The sequence below is a fragment of the Lagenorhynchus albirostris genome, chromosome 1, assembly GCF_949774975.1.
Source record: "Lagenorhynchus albirostris chromosome 1, mLagAlb1.1, whole genome shotgun sequence".
NCBI lineage: Eukaryota > Metazoa > Chordata > Mammalia > Artiodactyla > Delphinidae > Lagenorhynchus > Lagenorhynchus albirostris.
The window spans coordinates 150,909,294-150,927,212 of NC_083095.1; the positions used below are offsets into that span (position 1 = coordinate 150,909,294).

At 39.9% G+C, this 17,919-nt stretch overlaps 1 protein-coding gene across 3 annotated transcripts in view; it reads left to right on the top strand.

Moving 5' to 3' along the window:
- Nucleotides 1-17,919, top strand: part of AKAP13 (A-kinase anchoring protein 13) — a 338,516-nt gene that overhangs the window by 82,660 nt on the left and 237,937 nt on the right. For all 3 annotated transcript variants that reach the window (XM_060156069.1, XM_060156077.1, XM_060156080.1), the window contains exon 2: nucleotides 14,983-15,026. In XM_060156069.1, coding sequence (XP_060012052.1) covers nucleotides 14,994-15,026 — 33 coding nt within the window. In that variant the 5' untranslated portion in view covers nucleotides 14,983-14,993. The remainder of the gene's footprint in view (nucleotides 1-14,982; nucleotides 15,027-17,919) is intronic.

Genomic DNA, 17,919 nt, shown 5'->3' on the forward strand with positions numbered 1-17,919 from the left:
GGACCTTATCCAGGTTACTTAACTTTAACCATGAATCTCTTCATTTGTAAAATAGATTAAGTGAGGATTAGCAAGGTGCCTGGAACAGATTAAGAAAACTCTTCTATAAGTGGCAGTGAAGATGATGTTGGTGGTCGTTATGTCTTCATAGCTGATAAGCTGTAGGATGTTAGGATGGTAGAATTATGATGTTTGCCTTTTGGTTGAAGAATGAGAAGAACACCCACTGAGGAATGAAATAGGAGGCTATGATGTACCTGTCAGTGAGGTATATACACATTTTTGGTGAGTATGAATTCTGAAAGCCAGTGAGCGCTTGTTTACCACCCAGTGTATTTCCAGTGTATGCTTGAGAGAGAGAGCGAGGGAGGAAGGAATACTTTTTAAAAAATGCCCTTGGTTGAATTTCAGAAATGGATTTCAGAGGCCAGGAAGCAGCTTGTAACAAGAGGATGAGATCAGTTGGTAAAATTGGAACTAGTTGATAATCCTTTTACTCTCTTCTCTGAACATTCAGTGTTCCTATTTTTATGCAAACATATGAGCTAGAAAATGACTAGGTCTCTCCATAGATAATGCCATGTGTCACATTGGGGAGGGTGAGGGGAATGTGGGATAGAGCCGGCAGTCAGCCTTTATCCTTCATCTTTGTTTAGCTTTTTCCTGTAGTAGGTACTGGGGCCGTTTTGTTCTTTTTAAAATGCCTCTGGAGGTTGTTTTAGAATGCGATCTTCAGTTTGGTTGTACTGGCACTTGGGGAGGGCAACAGAGGGAAAGAAAGAGGAATTAGGAATATATTTTTAAAACTATGAAAAAAAATTGACCTATGAGCTTTTACCTCGTGGGGTAGGTGCTGAGACTGTTGGCTTGTGGTTTTCACCATTTTACTTCCTGCTGATGGAGAGCCAGCCACGAAGTCAGCTGTTGCTGAGCCCAAGTTTGATAGCTGAAAACACCTTTTTCATTTTATTCAAGTCACTTAGAAGGAGAATTCATATCACTGAGGTTTTAACTCTAAGTTTCCAAACTAGTGGTTAGTTGAGTGGCCTCTGTTTCTCAAGGATTCTGCTGTTGCTGCAAGTAAGGAGTAAGGATTCTGTTTCCCAGTCTTTTCCATCTTGCATTATTGTTTTTTTCTTGTTGGTTGTCCCAAGTCAGGTTTGCCTGGCTGGGTTTGTGCCAGTGAAAGACAAAGTGTATAGAACATCTACTCTGTGTCATTACTGTACCGAAGAGCTGCCCACTTTTGATTGACCCACAGTGGTTCTCAGAGACCCGTGACTACCAGCTGCTTCATGCAGAGGAGAAAGGTCTTACAGCTGGCAAGGGCTCAGACTTCAGTGCCCTCCTCTGGGTGCTCCTCTTACTCTGGTCAGAGCAGTTCATCCATTCATCAGTTGGCGGGGCATGTTGAAGGTGTTGCCTCTTCTATCTTCCACCTCAGATCTTAGGAGCAACCGTGGCTTTTCATTCTTTCGGCGCAGTCTGAGTTCTGGCCGTCTTCTAACTGTGTGTGACAAATCCAGCACTGAACCAACTGTTGCTGCAGTGGGGGTGGGACCTCTGTGGGGCCTGTTTAATTTATGTGGAGAATCAGAAAGCCAAGATCACAGAGCTCTCAGGAGAGTTTATTTGGACTATTTATAGTTTGTTGTTCTATCCGCAGTCTCTGTCTAGAGTACACACGCAAATACTTGCTGAATTGAATTATTTCCTCTTGCTGCCTTTCACATACCTTTGTTTGCATCCTTTACATCTTCTCTTCGTCATCCCTTCCACATCGAATTGCTTTCTGGACAGCCTGGACTCTTGGAAGACACACATACAGGTACCTGTTCTTCAGTCCCACCCTCATTCCCAGTTAACAAAACCTGCAAAGCAACAGTTTGGGGACAGTATGCCTGGAAATCTTTACTCTTTTTCCCCTAAATTAGTTTACTAAAAAAAATTTTTTTTACTTTTTAATTAATTTTTATTGGAGTATAGCTGCTTTACAATGTTGTGTTAGCTTCTTGCTATACAGCAAAGTGAATCAGTCATACGTATACATATATCCACTCTTTTTTTTAGATTTCCTTCCCATTTAGGTCACCACAGAGCATTGAGTAGAGTTCTATTCAATAGGTTCTCATTAGTTATCTGTTTTATGTATAGTAGTGTATATATGTCAATCCCAATCTCCCAGTTCATCCCACGCCCCCACTTCTCCCCTTGGTAACTAACCATAAATTTGTCCTCTATTTCTGCTTTGCAAATAAGTTCCAATTGACTTTTTTTTTTTTTTTTTTTTTGCGGCGCGCGGGCCTCTCACTGTTATGGCCTCTCCTGCGGAGCACAGGCTCCAGACGCGCAGGCTCAGCGGCCATGGCTCACGGGCCCAGCCGCTCCGTGGCATGTGGGATCCTCCCGGACCGGGGCGTGAACCTGTGTCCCCTGCATTGGCAGGCGGACTCCCAACTGCTGCGCCACCAGGGAAGCCCCCAATTGACTTTTTGATTGTAAAGATTTTCAGAAGAAGTAGCCAACTGAAGTGTTCATTATGACCAAATTATTAGCACTTGGGTCATTCTTTGATAACATTTATTTTATGAAACACCTATATATATTTTTTGTATTTTGAAATATTGTCGTTTTAAAGGAAAGGGTATTGTGTAGCAGATGCCTGACTTTCTGTAGCTATATTTTTTTTGTATATTCTAAATATATTAAGTATTTGAAGTTTCATGTGCATAGTAATATTGTCTGTTTCCACATTTACTTGAAACAGTTCATCATTATGCATTTCTGTTATGTGCCACTTATCTACTCACACATAGCTAGAAATGCTAAATGTTTTAAAGCAACGATCATATGTTTTAACTTAGTTCAAATAGGGAAATTAATAACTGATACAATAAGAAATGGAAAATTAGGGGGCTTCCCTGGTGGCGCAGCGGTTGAGAGTCCGCCTGCCGATGCAGAGGACACGGGTTCGTGCCCCGGTCCGGGAAGATCCCACATGCCGCGGAGCGGCTGGGCCCGTGAGCCATGGACCCTGAGCCGGCGCGTCCGGAGCCTGTGCTCCGCAACAGGAGAGGCCACAACAGTGAGAGGTCCGTGTACCGCGAAAAAAGAAAAAAGAAAATTAGTATATGTGATCCTCTAAGAGTTTCCTATTAAGAGGAATTCAGAAAATTTGAAATTCAGGGAATAACCTCTAAAGTTTCTCGTAACTGTTATTTCTAAATCCAGAACAAGTGTAATATCACCCAAATTTAGCCGGGCAATAACCTTTTAATAATTTGATGGAAAGCTGCCTTTTGAATCATTATTTTTAAACCATTTTTCAGTGAATTGATCAAGTTAGCAGAATTTGCAGAACACGTTGTAGGTGATTTTCGATTCAGTTGAGATATAATCTTACCAGTTCTTTACTTTAGTGTTGTCAAACACTTGTGTTTGTTTTGTGAAGCTGTATGTCCTAATTGAAAGTGAATTGTCTTTATTAACATCCAAACAGTTAGCGGCAACTCTAGTAAGTCACCATTTTCAAAATGCATAGGCACTTCCTCCTCTACCGTGGACGCTATGAGTGCAGAGTGTTTCCTTTAGACTCCCCTTCAGTGTGACTTGGAAGAGAGATTACTGAGGGAGACCTTTCCCATATAGTGAGAGGGTGAGAAACAGTTCTGTTATGTCAGAACACGGATACATTTTGGTCTTTAAGTAGCTAAATTCTCTGCTAAAACGGCTAATCACATTATCACAGGTTCTGTATAGTTTGTTATGGTTCTGTATGGCATCTAGATCGTTAGATGTAGGGGTGATGATTTTCGTGTGCTTTTAGTTGACTGGACCTAGTTGTTTCCACCTAAACTAAGTTTATCAGTAATTTTAAAAAATACTCTCTGCTCATTGTATGATATAAAAACAAAATGACTCCCTAACGGATAACTCAGGCCAGGGATGCTTTATGAATAGAAAATCTCCTTTTAAAATGAAATTTTTCGCTTAAGAAGTTAATAAAGTAATATTTGAAAAAACCCTAACAGGGACTTCCTGGTGGTCCAGTGGGACTATGCGCTCCCAATGCAGGGGGCCTGGGTTCGAACCCTGGTTAGGGAAGTAGATCCCATATGCATGCCACAACTGAGAAGTCCGCATGCTGCAACTAGAAGATCCTGCATGCAGCAACGAAGATCCCACGTGCCACAACTAAGATCCAGCGTGGCCAAAATAAATAAATATTTAAAAAAACCCAAAAACCTCTAATAGCGGGCTGCTGAAAATACTGGAGTTTCTTTGACTTTGTAGAATTTTCATTTAATTATGAAATATACAAATTTCTTTTTCTTGAAGTCTTTGTTGTTTAAAACTTTCCCCCCAATTTTGAGATCGTTTAAAAAAAAAGTCCACCTCTCATGTTTTCAAATACCATTGTTCTCAAAATGTTAAAGACATACTACTGGAGAATAACATTGAAGGCAATATTTATCCTTGAGATATGAGAACCATTTTAACAATTTAAAAGCTAACATTGACATTCCTAGCATCTGTTTCTAATACCTCTTCTGCCTGCCACTTGTGGGAATGATGTGATAGTGCTTTTGTCATGTAATGTGACCAATAAGGTGGGCTTTGTGTCACTGTGAAATAATTTCTAACCAAGTAGCCACTCCAGGCCTTGGGATTTGTCCAGGTTAGGTCATCCAGCTTCGTAATGTCTACATTTGTGTGAGCGCCCACTTGCCTATATTTAGTCTTTCCAAATAGTTTATAATTGGTTTAGCCCATTGGATTGCTTGCTTTTTGGATGATAGAGGTTGGGGAGGATGAAGGAAGTATAAGGCTTGAATTTGGCAGTCTCTTTACAGGATGTCCCTTTTAACCCCTGCTGAGGTTAATTTACATAAAACACAGCTGTGTGTGAATTTTTCTAAATTTAAAGTTTATACTTATTACCATGGGGATAAGATTGTCAGCACTTACTGAATTTATGGTCTTGCTCTCCTGTATCTGGACCTCCTGGCAGCTTACAGTTCCGTTTCCTTTGGATAACAGGATACAGCTGGTGGCAAAATTCTCACCTGTGGAATAGCCATTTGGAGTTTTGTTCTCTATATAGGTCTCTGCAAAGCAGCAGAAACTATTTTTGCAGGAAACCACAAGCCTGTGTAAAACACCAAAAGAGGATTGAAATAACATGTGCAAGTGTTCCTCTTCCCTGAAGTACCAGTCATCATGCGAGAGCCTAAGTATGGTGTTAAGCAGCTCTTTGCCCTCCCTCCCCTTTACTTTGGGGTTGTTGTCCAGTTAAATGATGCTGAATTCCCCCACTCTGGTCTCTGTTACGTCTCTGGCCAATCAAGCAAATTGATCCAGGCTGGATTTCTTAATAAGCTACTAGGTAAGCCTTCTGGGACTAGACTGACCTTAGATATTTTGGTAAGATTGATTTTTGTTCTTATAGCTGTGGATCCTTTACCATCAAACGGTGTGGAAAAGCTGATTAATTTCTGTCTCTGATGTTCATGTCAATCAGGTATTTCTTTAGTGTTTATTGGGTGCTCAGTACAATGCCAGATGCTGCGACAGGAGCAGTAGTGGTGTGGAGGAGTGCTACAGAAGACATATACGGGTGTGGTGGGCTGGAATAAACAAGTTAAGGAGAAAAGGTAAGCACAGAAGTAAAAGAGAAATAAAACCCAGTGTGTGACTTATTGCTGATTGTATAGATTAGTTTATCAGCAAGGTGGAAGGCATTATCTTGAGCAAAAGAGTGAGGACTGGACTGAGCATGGTGCATGCAGTTGGTGTGTGTAGGAGCTGAGTGGAAGGGAGGGTATGGGGTAGGGGAGAGGAGTGCTAAATAAGGCCGCATAGATAATGCACTGAACACTATGCAGAGACATCAGAAGGGGTAGTGGGGGGGAGCCTGGATGGCCACTGAGAGTTCACCAAAGATAAAGGGCATATTTAGTAGAGCACTGTATCTGTTGGGGTCCCCGTTTCCCTCATCAGTGCCCTTTATTTAGAATTAGACATAAGCAGTGATTAGGATGGAGTAGTTGAATGTGATGCAAGGTGAGTGCTGAGATGGCTAATCACATAACTCATTCCAGGCAGTAAGAACAGAAACTTAATTTATTGAGTACTTTCTTGTTGCTTAGTACTGTATAAACATTTTACACACATCTTTTACTCTTTTTCCCCCCATTTTACACATGAGAATAAAGCCTGGCAGTTAAATAACTTGTCCAGGGTATGCAGCCAGAAGTGCAAGAGTTAACAACTCAAATCCAAGTCTGTCTCTCTCCTTCTCTGAATTATATTGCCATTCTCAGTTTTAGCCTTACATTCTTCTGTGAGGGGTTGCTAAAGAATTGTTTGTTTGTTTTTTTTTTAATTGGGGTATAGTTGCTTTACAATGTTGTGTTAGTTTCTGCTGTACAATGAAGTGAATCAACTACATGTACACATATATCCCCTCCCTCTCGGACCTGCCTCCCCCCCCACCCCCACCGCCAAGAATTCTTAAATGCTAGAAGGTTGTTTCCCCAATCTAGATGGGCACTGTGCAGTCATCTGTTCCTTTAGTATCTTCATTATTATCAAAGTGGCTTATAGAGAGTTGGTGTAAAATAAATATGATATTGACTATTTTGCAGAGGAAATGTAGTGAGCTTATTAATCTCTCTGTTGGCAGCTGCCAGTCCTAAGCTGCCCATGTGTGTCTGTGGATGCAGCACCTGGGCTTATGAACCCTAGGGTGCAGGGCTCCACCTTTAGAAGAACTAAGATGGGTTAAATGTGTTCCCAAAACTGTGATCACATCTTATTTTTAGGCTTTTCCCTCCATTTCTTGAAGCAAGGCAGATCTTAGTGCTATCGCCTAGAACTTCCTAAAGAAAAGAGGTTGGTGCCCCCAAAGAACCTTGCTATGTGATTGCATACTACTATGTAGGCAGAGAGGAAGCTGCAGAACGAAAGAAGCATTTTAGGAAGGTTGAGTCAGAGGTGCAAATGGAGCATGGAGAGATTTTCTCAAGGTGATAAGGCCCTGGCACTCATATCTACAAGCAGAGGCAGGTAGACTGGCAGTGATTCCTACTTGGGGAAGGAGGGTAATGTGGGCTGCTTCTGAGACCGCGTTTATAGAGTTCCATGGCTGACAGGATTTGGCTAGAGTTTGGGATGAGGATCCCAGGGCCTGTGGAAATTGATTGGGAAGCCAGCCTTTGCTTGCTGCACCTCAGGAAAGCCATGGTGAGGTTCTGGCTTGACCTTACTGGTTGGAACCCACAACAGATACTTGCTCTGTCTGGGTTTGAGTTTAGGCTACATGATTACCTTCCAGTGAAACTTTTTAATGAATCTTTGAACCTGCAGTTGTGTATGATCCGACATTTGAGTCTGAGCTTTAAAAAAAGAGAGGTGACAAAGAAAGGAAAGAAAAGAAAATGAAAAAGAAAAAACAAAGCAGAGATTTGTTGATGCCAGTGCCATCGTATGACCATAATTTCTTTAGGCTAGAGCTGTGTCCACTGGTTTGTATATTTTCTCTGTCTTCCTTCCTTGGCTTCTGAGGCCAGGCAGCTTTTAGGCATGTGAATTTACATGAGTGCCTCTCCTGACTTCTCCCATCATCCCCTGCTTGCACTTCTCATTTCTTCTGTATTGTTCTTAAGAACTTACTGTGCTGTCTTGTCTTTGGTTATGCAGTTTTTTCTGCACTACACTTCTATGTCCACTTGGTGAAAATTGCCTCAGGGTTGGCCTCTTCCAGTAAGCTGTGTCTGGGCCTCCACCTTCTAGAGAGTTTATAGGTCCTTCCTGATCCTTGTAAAATTTTTATTATTGCACTTAATCATATTGTACTATAAATTACCTGGTTACTTAATATGTGTCACTTATGAAATTGGTACCAGCCACGTGGTATTTATCCCTAAAGCTCAGCATCCAGCTGTACATGGAATATTCTAAGGGCTCAGAAATATGAGATTATCTCCCATTATTGAGTCTTTATGTGCCAGGCAGAAATTATATACATATATAAAGAAAAGGAGGCCTTAAGCTCTAAAAAGACTATGGTGTACTCTCCCTTATGAATTTTAGAGCAAGCTCTAAGATGAGTGTAAGAAAGTCAGAGTTTTAAAATTAAGTTTAATTTCTTAATTATTTTAATTAGTTAATTAATTATCGTGGAAAGAGGTCTGATTTTTTTATTCCACGATAATTACTTCGCGTGTGTATGTTTGCCCTAAGTTCAGGATCATTCTGCCTATTGGGTAATGCAGCACTGATAAAGAAGAAATTAAATGAGCGAATGTGGGTGTTAGTGTTTTGTTGTTTGGGTTTTGTCTTAGTTTGCTGAATCCTTTTGTTTTACTGTGAGTATTGCACTTTGTTAGATTCTTCGTTCTTTTCATGTCCTGACTACCTGCTTTAGGCCCCTCTTCCCATCTCACCCCAATTCCGACTAGTGCTTTGCTTTTTTCTTGGTGTGTAGTAAGTACTGTGTCATGAGACGGTGGGACAGAGCAAGGCTTACTGTGCAGTGAGAGAATCAGACATGTGTTATGGATCTTAACACCATTGTTTCCAAAAGTGTGGGCCATGATTTCAAAGCAGAAACATCACAAGGTTTGGTCTGATTTGGACTTTGATGGTGGAAGTGGGAGGAGGGGACCAGGCAAGAGTCGGCATTATTTAAGAAGGCTCCAGTGGATGCTCATGTGCACTAAGATTTGAGAATCACTGCTTAGAGCAAACTGCTCCGCGGCATGTGGGATCTTCCCGGACCGGGGCACGAACCCGTGTCCCCTGCACCGGCAGGCGGACTCTCAACCACTGCGCCACCAGGGAAGCTCAGTGCATCTCAGAAGAACTTGGACATTTATGAGGCTTCTGTAGGATTTCCTCAGTCCCTAATTCAGGAAATGTATTTCGTACATGTAGTGTTCTATATTTTTTGTATAACTTGACATCCTCCCCAGGAAGAATCTGTCTGCTCTTTGTACTGTGCTTCTTTTTCTATTGTTCAGAATTCCTGGCTCCCACCCTCAACCAGTTCATAACATGTTTATAGCCACCAGCCCAGACTCCTTAGGAATGAAGGAAGGAGTCTTTGGATCTTGTTATTTTCCTTGAGGAAGACCTGAATGTTGACTGTTTTGCAAGAATCCAGAGTATGCATTGTCATTTCCATGTTAACCCTCGCCCCAAATGTTTGTGGGTTTCGAAGGGTTTACTGTAGCCCAGTCTTAGCAGGGTCTCTGGCCAGGGAAATTCATTTGAAGCACATTTTGCCATGGAAGTACCCTGCAGGTAAAAATACTCTGTTTACACTTGGCTGTGTCCCAAACAGCTGTCCTCCTCCTAATGAGACTGGGGGCTGCACATCTTTTTTGTGGATTTAGAAGCTTTCCTGTTGTGGATGACAAAAATCATTTGCAAAAACCAATTGAAGTGATAGGTTTGTCAGAGACAGACAGCTGGTCCTTAGGAAATGGGCTGAGATCTCCACGCTCACAGGTTCAAGGGAGTTTGCAGCCTGCAGTATAATTATCTGATACGGTGTTGAGGGGGGCCTGTGATTTGCTCCCCCTCCCGCCACCTCCCCTTGGGCATTTCGTTAAGGGTGGAGCACCTGTTAAAGGCTTGTTTAGTGTACTGTGTGGCTGTGGCTACAGAATAGTGAGTTTGGTTTAAGTTTACAAACGTATGGGTGCAGACATTCTTGTTTTAATTGCTTTGCTTTTATTAGCTCCAGGGACCTTTAGTAAGGATTGTAGATTTATTCAGTGTTTTCATTTAGGAAAAAAAAGGTATTTTTACTCATTTCTAGGTCAATTGCGATACACTGAATGACCAGGGACTTAAACCAGATGTGCTGTGTGTAATGTTTCCTTTCTGATTGCAAAAGTAATATCTGTTCATTGTTTGAATAGTTATAATTAAGAAACTGATAATTTAGGAATGAAAATTCCCTGTAATCCCCAGAAATACATACATTTAACATTTTGGTATTTGTTCCTCCAGATCCTTTTCTGTGGTTATTTTGTTACATTTTGCAATTCTACTTTACCCACCAACGTGTTTTAAGACAGAAATGCATCTCTTGCTACCTGAAGCCTTTCATTTAACCATTTATACTTTTCAAAGTATTTTATGTGGTAGTCTCCACTGAGACCCAGAAACTCTGCCAGGAAGAAGGAACAGTGGCTTCTACTCTGTGCCTGGCAAGTGTGCTTAAGTGCTTTACTTGGCGCTTTTTCTTTTTTTCAATTCAATATAAAAAGATTTATTAAGAAGTCATTCTCCCACCCACATCCTCTTCTACCCTGTGACCCTCACCTTTCATATCCAGTTTTATTAGTTTCTAATGTATCCTTCCAGTGTTTCTTTATGCAGATAGTAGCAAACATGAATATATGTTCTTATTTCCCCCTTTCTTACACAAAAAGAGGATACTATGCGTACTGTTTGGCATCTCACTCTATTCACACAGTATACCCTGGAGACATATTCTACATTAGTACTTGGCTCTTGCTTTTGATTCTTACACCAACTCCATAATATAGGCAGCAGTTACTATGCCCTTTCTACACATAAGGAGGCTGAGACTCAGACAAGTTAAGTGACTTGCTCATACAGTTTATTAGTAAAGAACTTGGATGCCTACCCATTTAATCTGATTTCTCATCTAGAGAATATTGTGCCACACCCTATGCCTTTCCTGTATTGAGAAGTGGTTTTTTAGATGAAAATATTCTTTGAGACATATAAAACTGTTGAGTGAGGGCATAGTGCTTCTTCGGATTATTAAGAGGTATTTTTTTTTAGTTTTTGACCAGGAGTTGGCATTCTGTGGCCCACTGGCTGAATCTAGCCTTCTTCCTCTTTTTGTAAATAAAGTTTTATTGGAACATGGACCCACCCAAGTCATTTACATATTGCAGCACAGACCATATGACCTGCAAAGCCTAAAATATTTACCATCTGGCTCTTTACAAAAATGTTTGCTGACACCTGTTGTGGACACCAAGTTTTATTTAGGTGTGTAAATTTTTTTTTTTTTGTAGCTTCTAAGGTTTTGCATTCGTTTGCTCAGGCACATTGGTTGGTGGAAGTGCTTTCTTTCCTTTACTTCCCCCAAACTAATCAAACAGGCGTATCACTTCTTGCTTGAGTTTCTCTGTGATCCTGTATAGTGACTGAGTTTCTACACAGTCATTTTCAGGTAGAGTGAATTGCAAAATATTCCAAAACTTTTGCTACTGTTAATGTTGGTACAAAACTGGTGTACATCCTGATGATGGTTTGTGCATTGCACCCTATGGTGATAGTTTATGTTAAAGTGCAAGAAGGGATCATCAGCACAAAGTCTAATCATAATCAGCAGCACCCTGAGACTTCTTGCATGGGGGTGTTGTGGGAGTGTGTAGATTTATATAATTGAGACAGTTGCATTAAAATTGGTTGACTCTTGTTTTGACATAAAGTGAACGTGTGACATTTATACAATAGCAAACTATTAAATTTGGTTTTCCTTTGAGCATTTTGAAATAAAATGCAAAATGTGGAAAGAATAAAAATACTTAATTACTGTGCTTGTAATTATTTCACACCCCCTGAATTTATGACTCCTCAGAACTGTAGCAGGTTACTACTGAGTGGCAGAGTTGGTGAACATACTTAAAATCACATCATTTAAATCTTTGAGTTTTGATAGTTCCTTTTCTTCATGGTCTCTTTCAAATGGCATGCAGCCTTTACTGTCCCACTGTGTCTGTCACATGTTGTGCTTGTGTTACATGGAAGCAACCCAGTGAACTTGTGCAAGGTCACTCACTAGTTAGTTATTGGGTAAGGAAGAAATTCCAGGGTTTTCTCTCTTAAAATTCCTTAATGAAATGATTGGATGGACATAGTGCATTTCTTTAATTTTCCGTTTGGGAAAGCTTGATAAAAATTCTGTTGGCAAAGCAGAGAGTCCAGTGATCTCCAAATTGGTCTTGGTGTATACGTTGATTTTTAAGTGCATTTACTTTGACCCAAAAGACTGCCTTCCTGTAATATGCTCCTTTTTGTAGAACACAGCTCTCAAGTAAGTAAAGTAAGTTTGTTTAAAATGTGTGAAATAAGTTGAGGCATTATACGTAGCAAGTTTTCGATGGTTTAGCATCGCGACTCTGAGTTTTCAGTTTTAGGACCAGTTTGAGGGTCTTTCATCTATTATCTGTATTACTAGCTTTCTTAATCTCTTTCATTTTTTGGGTAAAAGTCACCTCACAGAGGCCTCCCCTCAGCACCATATTTAAAACTGTATCCTACTCATTTCCTGTTCCCTCTTCCCTGTTTTATTTTTCTCAATAGCACTCACTAATCACTCTCTGAAAACCGTTTATTTTAATGCTTTATTTATCTGTGTTACTCCTAGAATAAGCTCTGTGAAGCTTCTGTACTCTCAGTGCCTTGAGTATGGTGCCTGGCACATGGGAGACGCCCAGTGACAGTTGAATTAACAAAGTCAAAGAGAGTCTGTATTGCTTGTAGAATGAGGGCTAGACGTAGGGCAAGTCAATTTGTGGCGTCAGACGGGATTTGAAACTGGGTTCTCCCACCTCTTGATGTTGATATTAAATAATTTAATCATTGAAAGAACTTTTCCCTCCCAATGAAATGGGAGAAAATATCTTTTTATGGGGATTAAAAATTATATTGGATATAAAGCTCTATAAATGTTAGTCCTCGCTTTCCCCTGGTGTGTCAGCATTGAAGAAGCCTAAAGGCAATGTGAATTTACCAATCCTGTGCTTCTGGGGTCATTACCTCTATGACTTTTGACAGATGTATTCTTTCAACGGCTGTGTTGCCAACACAACAATGACCTGTGCCTTTGACCAGTGTGAGTGGACAGACACTTTGTCGTCCCTCTTTAATCCTCATATCAGAATAACTTGTATGGGTTTGGCTTTTAAATAAGTTTAGGCAAGTTCATGATTGCAGACAGTTCAGATGGCATCAGCCCTTAGAGCCAAGTGAGTTTCACCAGATCTTTCGTCAAATGCAGTGGGAACATCAGATAAGTTGATGTTTGTGGTCCTTATACACGTCATTCTAGGTTTTTTGGCAAATCAGGAAGCATCAGAGGGCTGTTAAGTCACTAGTTTGTCTCTGTGGATTTCTCCAAACCTTATGGATTACAAAGTGTTAATTCCTGTTTTGGTTTCCCCTGATATTTCTTCTGCTTGGGATGACAGGAACACTTCAGAAGTTAGTTAAGGCAAATTGGTTCAGAAATTTATAGGTTCTTTTAGTCTTTTGTCCCAGGTAAGTCTGAATACGACCTGGAAAGCTGATTAAAAGACCAGTGAGCACAGGGAGCTTAATTTTAAATTAAATGGATATTTAATGCGTTGAGAAAGTACTCAATCTTCAGTCTTTCTTTTTTTAATCTATGCTTGCTATTTGCATCTGATGGCCAGGAAATCTCTATTTTTCTACTAAAAGCATTGGTTATTGCTACATTTCTCAAGCTTGGTTTTCAGTGTGGATTTTTTGCGGGTGATTTTTAGCACCTATGGGTACAAAACCATTAAATGAAGGCCGGCAGAAAGGAAAGGGTGCCCTGAGCTGGGCAGTCTCTTACAATCCTCTGGTAGACCAGAGGATGAACGGGGCAGGCAGGGAGGTGGTCAGTCACTGCGGGGGCTTCCTGGCTGTGAGCATGTCTTCCAGCAGAACACAGTGAAACCCGTGGCCTGCTGGTTGGAGGTGATTGTGCTTAGGAGCCTGGTTATAGATTTTTTTTTTCCACAGGAGTGTGTTAACTTTTTTTTTTGGGGTGAGCCTTGATCCTCAGACACACACAGCCTGACCAAACTGGCAGATTTGTGAGAATTTTAATATTGAGAGGATTCTGTTATTGGAGTTATGCACGGTTGGTAAGGCATTGCTTTTTATTCTAAAATTTGGTCTTGGATAACCTCCGGTTTATGCTGTTGGGATTTCAGTTAATTGTTACGCTTTTGTGATCTGGTCTGGTATAATACCACATATGGGATTTTATCTTTTTTTGCATGTATGAATGACATTCCTGTACTGTTGTTTTTTATTTTGCTGGATAATAATTTAATCCAGTCCCCTATCATGGGTAAGACACTTGAAGTTGACTATAATGAAATCACTTGGGTCTGCTTCTCTGACTCTTGTGAAGATGGGATCAGCTTATTCTCAAATTCATTGTATTTGGCAAAAGACCTGCCCTTCTGAAGTACACAATACTGGACGATGATCATTTTGGCTTAGAGGAAATCCTGGTCAAATTACCAAGTTAAACTTTTAAGAACATGCTATTCTCAATATTCACAAATGTATTATGTAATGCTGGAAGTCTCCTCTAAAGTTCTTCCTAAGATTTTTGTGAGAATTCATTTAGTGCAGGTAACCACAGGGAATCCAGCTATTAATTTTGAGGAAAGTGACAACTTCTAGCTGTTGGAGGCCAGCAGTAGCCCCCCTTCTCTGAGAGGAAGGTTGAGAGGAAGAGGGCTTTCTAGTGGTCTGCCGAACCCTTCTACCCTAAGCGCCCCAGTGAGACTGGGGGGCATCCCTGGTTAGGTAGCATTATGTGAGTTTGGGGGATTATGTAAAAGTATAACTGCACACACGCTGTTCTTGCTTTGGTAACTGATTTTAATATCCTGTTGGTTTTGTTGTTGAAACGTCTTCTATGACAGTGAAGCCTTTTGTCTTTATTTTTCAATCAGAAAATCTTTCTCCCCACTTGAAAGGATGGAATCGGGGCTACAAGGCATTCTGCAATCTTTGACCTTCTTGCCTCCCCAAACCTCTAAGGAAAGCCGGGCATCCAGTAATCTCAGACTTTTGATTGTGCTTTTGTAACCTTGCTTGACATCTAGGACTTTTGGAAGGTTTTAGATTTTTGACGATAACTTTTAATTTTATTCTCATTTATTTCTCCCTTTTCTGTTTCAGTGTCCTAGGTCATGAAACTTAATCCACAACAAGCTCCATTATATGTGAGTAAATCGCAAGATTTCATTTTATACTTAACTTTTGCTGTTTAATTCTTATGATAAACTCAAAAAATGCTCTCATGTGATTATCAAAGGAATTTTTAACCGTCTACACATGAATTTATTGGCCTAATACACTTAAGAAATTGAATTTGATTTAGTAAATATTAAATGATAATAATGCATGGCACTGAGCTCAGAACAAATAATGCTCGTAAGACTTGTGAGATAGACTGATCGTGGTGATAAGATGCGTGTATAAAATAATTGCATTGCCCTGCCAAATGATACTCCGGCTTATTTTTACGTACAGTGCATTTCTGTAAAACTAGTATGTAGAGCTTCCTACTGCCATGGTCAGTTACCCTGTGCCACAACTAGGTGGCACTCTTCCATTGGCAAAAGTGCTATTTACTTTAAGAATCTGGGTGAAAGCTGATGTATCATCTCCCTAAAGTGAGGGAATTATAAGATGAAATGGATAAATGAATGAATCGAGGCTGGAAAAACTAAATTCTAGGTGTGTGTGTGTGTTTTTTTTTTTTTTTTTAAATGTTGTAAGAGTGAATTATCTGAATCAGAGTGGTGGAAAGTGCCTGTTTGGTGAGGAGCTGGCTTAGAGGTATGGATAGTTAGACTTGCGAGATGCTGGAGGGTTTGGGGTTGGTATGGTCTGGAGACGTGAAAAAACCTTTTTTGATGGACAGGATTTCAGTCAGGTCTTGAAGATTAAGGGTCATTTCGTTGGCTGAAAAATTCTCAGAATTTGTTCAAGACACAGACCAGATGGTAGAGGGATGAGTGGCAGTGAGCATGTTGTTCAGTGAGCAGGGAAGGATGGTAGTGGAAAGTCTGACCCTGCTGAATTTGTGTTGGGGGTGATGGGAGATAAGTCTGAAGAGGTGGGTGACGCTTAGTTGTGAAAGCACACAAGAAGGTGCGCGGAGTTTATTTTGTGACTGCTGAGGAGCTTTTAATGGTGTTTAAACAGGCTGTTCATTTTATGTATTTATTTTTAACCATGCCGTGTTAATTAAAGTCATATACCTTTCTATCATAGAGCATTCATGTGATCATGCTCCATAGTTTATCTCTATGTTAAATGTAACATACAAAGAAAAATATATGTGTTCTTAGAAGATATTTTATGTTCACATTTTCTTTCCAGACTACTTGGAGACAATTTATTATGTTCACCAGTGCGTTTGCACATGAATTGAATATCTTGGACTTAAGAAAACAACTTTATTTTTTGGTTTGTTTTTTAAAGTCCTTTTTTTAAAAATATTTATTTATTCATTTGGTTGCACCGGGTCTTAGTTGCGGCAGGTGGGCTTCTTAGTTGTGGCATGAGAACTCTCAATTGTGGCATGCATGTGGGATCTAGTTCCCTGACCAGGGATCGAACCCGGGCATTGGGAGCGCGGAGTCTTAACCACTGCATCACTGGAGAAGTCCTGAACAACTTTATTGAGATAAAATTCACACACCATAAAATCCACTCATTTATGGTTTTTAGTATATTCACAGTTGTGTTATCTTAACTTCAGAACATTTTTATCATCCCCAAAGAAACTCCGCACCCTTTAGCAGCCACTCATCAATTCCCCCTCCTCCAGCCCATGGCACCCACTATCTACTTTCTGTCTTTATGGTTTTACCTGTTCTGGAAATTTCGTATAAATGGAGTCATGCAATACCTGGCCTTTTATGACTGGTTTCTTTCACTTAGCATCATGTATATAAGGTATATGTTAGAGTAAGTATAAGTACTTTGTTCCTTTTTATTGACAAATAATATTCCATTATATGGACCTACTGCATTTTATTTACCCACTCCTCAGCTGATGGGCATTTAGGCTGTTTCCACTTTTTGGCTATTCTGAATAATGCTGCTGTGAACAGCAATTTTTTTGGTACTCCTCCAATTTTATTCTTTCCCCGTTGAATTTTCTGGGGCACCTTTGTTGAAAATCAATTGATTATAAGTGTAAGGAATTACTTCTGGACACTCAATTCTGTTCCTTTCATTTAGGTCATCCTTCGTTAGATCAGTTTCTTTCAGCAGTGATTTATATCGGTAGTTTTCAGTGTACATGCCTTTTATTTTTGTGAATTTATTCCTAAGTATTTTATCCTTTTTGATGCTATTGTGAATGATATTTTCTTAATTTCATTTTTAGGTGGCTCATTGCTAGTATATAAATACAACTGATTTTTGTGCATTGATCTTTTAATCTACAACCTTGCTGAACTTGTTTATTAGCTAGTACTTTTTTAGTGGATTCCTTAGGATTTTCTACATCCAAGATGATGAAAATAGTTTTTTTCCTTTCCAATCTTTTTATTTTATTTTTTTTTCTTGCCTAGTTGCCCTGAGTAGAACCTCCAATGCAGAGTTGAATAAAAGTGGTGAGAGCAGACATCCTTGTCTTGTTTTTGATTTTAAAGGGAAAGCATCTGGTCTTTCACCATTAAGATTAGTATGATGTTGCTAGCTGTGGGTTTTCATAGATGCCTTTATCAGGTTGAGGAAGTTCCCTTCTGTTCCTAATTTGAGTATTTTTATCGTGAAAAAATGTTGGATTTTGTTGAACGTTTTCTCTGTCTATTGAGATGATTGTGTGGGATTTTTCTTTCATTCCATTACTGAATTACATTGATTGATTTTTGAATGTTAAACCAACCTTGCATTCCTGGGATTAATCTCATTTGGTCATGGTGTATAATCCTTTTTGTGTGTTGCTAAATTTGGTTTGCTAGTATTTTGTTGAGGATTTTTGTGTCTTTGTATAAAAGATATATTCTGTAGTTTTCTTCTGATGTCTCTGTCTGCTTTTGGCCATTGAAAGCGTTTGATCAGGGGGCTGATATAACTACGTAGTTGTGGTAGGCA